General features: G+C 36.4%; 1 protein-coding gene across 1 annotated transcript in view; it reads right to left on the minus strand.

Moving 5' to 3' along the window:
• UHRF2 (ubiquitin-like with PHD and ring finger domains 2, E3 ubiquitin protein ligase) overlaps window positions 1-2,859 on the minus strand; it is a gene marked incomplete at its 5' end in the record, with an annotated part of 26,157 nt that overhangs the window by 6,870 nt on the left and 16,428 nt on the right. Inside the window, one exon of the mRNA XM_010288680.1 lies at window positions 1,676-1,782. Within this exon, the coding sequence (XP_010286982.1) occupies window positions 1,676-1,782 (107 nt within the window). The remainder of the gene's footprint in view (window positions 1-1,675; window positions 1,783-2,859) is intronic.

A 2,859-nucleotide genomic window follows, 5' to 3' on the forward strand; every position in this document is an offset into this window, starting at 1 on the left:
CTATGACTATTCCCCACTAACTGCAGATTTTAAGGTTTTTTAACTGTGTACACAAAAGCAAGGAATATGATGAAAAACACTAGAGACAAAAAGAGTACACAGTAACCATCAAAAAAACTCCAAGAAACTGAAATCTCTCACACAACACATTAATTGTCTCAGAGTAGGAGTTAAATAATAGCAGCTAACTCAAGGTCAAGCAAACCTCTTTATCCACTGACTACATGAAGACCCTCTTCTAGAAACCTGGACCAATACCAGGTGTGAATACTTACTAGACCAAGCTGCCGCAATGAACAGTATTTCTACTAACACAGCCTGATTTGACCAGGGATTGAAAACCCTTCAGAATCAGGCTCAAACCAAACCATGGATCTCAGAACAGAAGAAATAATACTGTTTACAAAGAGCCATGGCACAAGTATAAAACCCATGCTCTCACTAAGAGACAGGCATACGATGCTGGTCTTAGAAATGTTTCTTATATAAAAACAACACTTAAAAAAGGAAAAATATCTGGACAAGCAAAACCAACATTGATTCAACCACATCAAATCATGATAACCTGCAGTATTAATGTGTTTGAAAACTTGTATCAAAATCAGTAACCGAGAGGAGCACCTTACTGTACTCCATGCACACTAATGCCTGCAAAGCTACAAGGCAAGCTTTGCCAGTGGATTTCTAAGAGAATTGCTAAGACCAGACAAATGCTGAGACTAAGGAGTCCAGCTTTTAATTGTTTCCCAAAGCAAGTTTGCTCTATTCACTAAATATGCTTGTAAACCTATTGCTTAACCCACTTCCATCTTCCTTCCCTCCTTGTTCTTGTTCACATCACGCTTGCTCTCTCTCTCCCTCCCCCCTTTTCTAAGCAGCCAAGTCACGCTTTTCCCTCTCCTCTAAGTACCACCAAAAAGCTTGAAAGGTCCCTCTCCAGTCTGCTTGACAGCAGCAGATCATATCTAAAAGCAGACCTGGCAAAGTAAGGTCTCCGTCAGTCTCAGCACCCCACAGCTGTTAAGTGGTCAGTTGCGTAACAGAGATTATGCTCTTGGAAATAGAAAAGGATGGAGAACTATTCGTTCAGGCAGGCCTTCAGGGGATGTAAAATCACTGTAAGCAGATGTCTAATTCATCTTTTGGACATGTATTTTCTTTTTCAAGCACCTGCTTTTGATAAAGCAACACCCAAATTCCTTGCTTTTCATAGAAAACCATGATGGAAGAAAGGTCTAGCAATACAGGAGAGAGTTCTTTTAACATGGGAAAATGAACATGTTTTCTTCCTACCTAAATTTAATAACTCATTTAACCATTGAAGAAGAAACTTAAAAAGAAACACCCAGAATAGAAAACTTCCACCCAAGAGTTTTGACAAACTTCTCACTGAAAAGAGGGTCCTCTGAAGGAAACTGCAGGACAATTTCACCCAGAGACATGACTACTATTTGCACCAGCAATACAGCAATGTATTTCAGTGAGGTGCATGTTTCTTTAAATCAACAAAACATAATGCTTGATAAAACACCTCTTAGCAGCAAGAGGCACCAATGTTTACAATAGCAGCATGTACAGCAGTGAATGAATATATCAAAATGTTAATTTTAAATTAAAGCACTACAACCCAGCTCCTTCTTTTGGAATACTTTTTAATTTTATCTTCAAAACTTACCTATTCATGTGTGTTAATGTCTGATCAAATGAATGTTCTCCAATCCTTTTATTGCCAGAAAGATCTCTACCTCCACTCCCAGTGTAAGTGAATTCATCTCCTCGATCCTGTGCAAGAAGATTATCCTTCGCTTTAACACTCCAAAGTAAAGCAACTCAATTTAAAAAAATGCGACTTCATTTGTTCTGTTTACTCAGAGAAAATGTATAATCCAAGGCGTGGAAAGATATGTTTCCAATTTCAGCGTCACTGTCTTTCTACAGTAGTAGTGCAGCACAAAGCTACTGGTCTGGATGTAACATATTCACCAGAAAATTCTTATTAAAAAATTGCCTGCCTTAGAAGATCGGACTTTTGCATCTTTTAAAAAGCTGGGGTTTTTTTGGGGGGGGGGGCAGAAATCTGAGGAAGGGAACACATTCTAGCAAGTGGTTACATGCTCTAGAGCTTTTCTTTGGTTTACAAGAATAGAATGTTTGTAAAATACATCATAAATACCTTGTAGGGATTACTTCAGCTTCTGCAAGGGGCTAAGTGCTAGTAAGTACAAACAGCACTGCCTTAGGTACACAGCACGTGCTTTAATGCACTAATAATGCCAGCTTTTCTGAACTAGCAAGAGCTTAAACTCATTTAGATTTCCATTTTGTAAGCTGATATAATTTTGTAGTATATTTCCAAATAGAATTTTCTTTAAATTGAAGGAAGTTTGATAAAATCTTTTACCATGAACCGTAAAAACAGTCAAAATCTACACATACATAAGTAAAGCCAGTATTACTGTTTTCTTTAGGAAAAATGTCACCGAAATTCATATTACTCCTGGCAAATTCAAGTATTTCTAGAATTATATATATTCTACAAATATATTTAATATGATATCTCTTTGGAGATGCAAATTTTTTACAAAGCATGAAGCAATAGTAGAAGATAAATACTTAATAGGAAAATAAATTTTACATATATTTTCATAGCAAAAATCTGAACATACTTGTACGCAGTTGTAAAATACAGTCAATTTCTTACCACTATTAAAAGTCTGACATTATTAAGGATCCAGTGCAAGATTGTTACAGATATTTCATGACTGACAACAGCAGAAAAAGAGAAAGTTAGAAAGAGAAATGCTGGTTGAACAAGACCCTAGATTAATTATAGAAATTATGTTTATTTTATTCTGTGTA

This window comes from Phaethon lepturus, unplaced genomic scaffold (assembly GCF_000687285.1).
Source record: "Phaethon lepturus isolate BGI_N335 unplaced genomic scaffold, ASM68728v1 scaffold16826, whole genome shotgun sequence".
NCBI lineage: Eukaryota > Metazoa > Chordata > Aves > Phaethontiformes > Phaethontidae > Phaethon > Phaethon lepturus.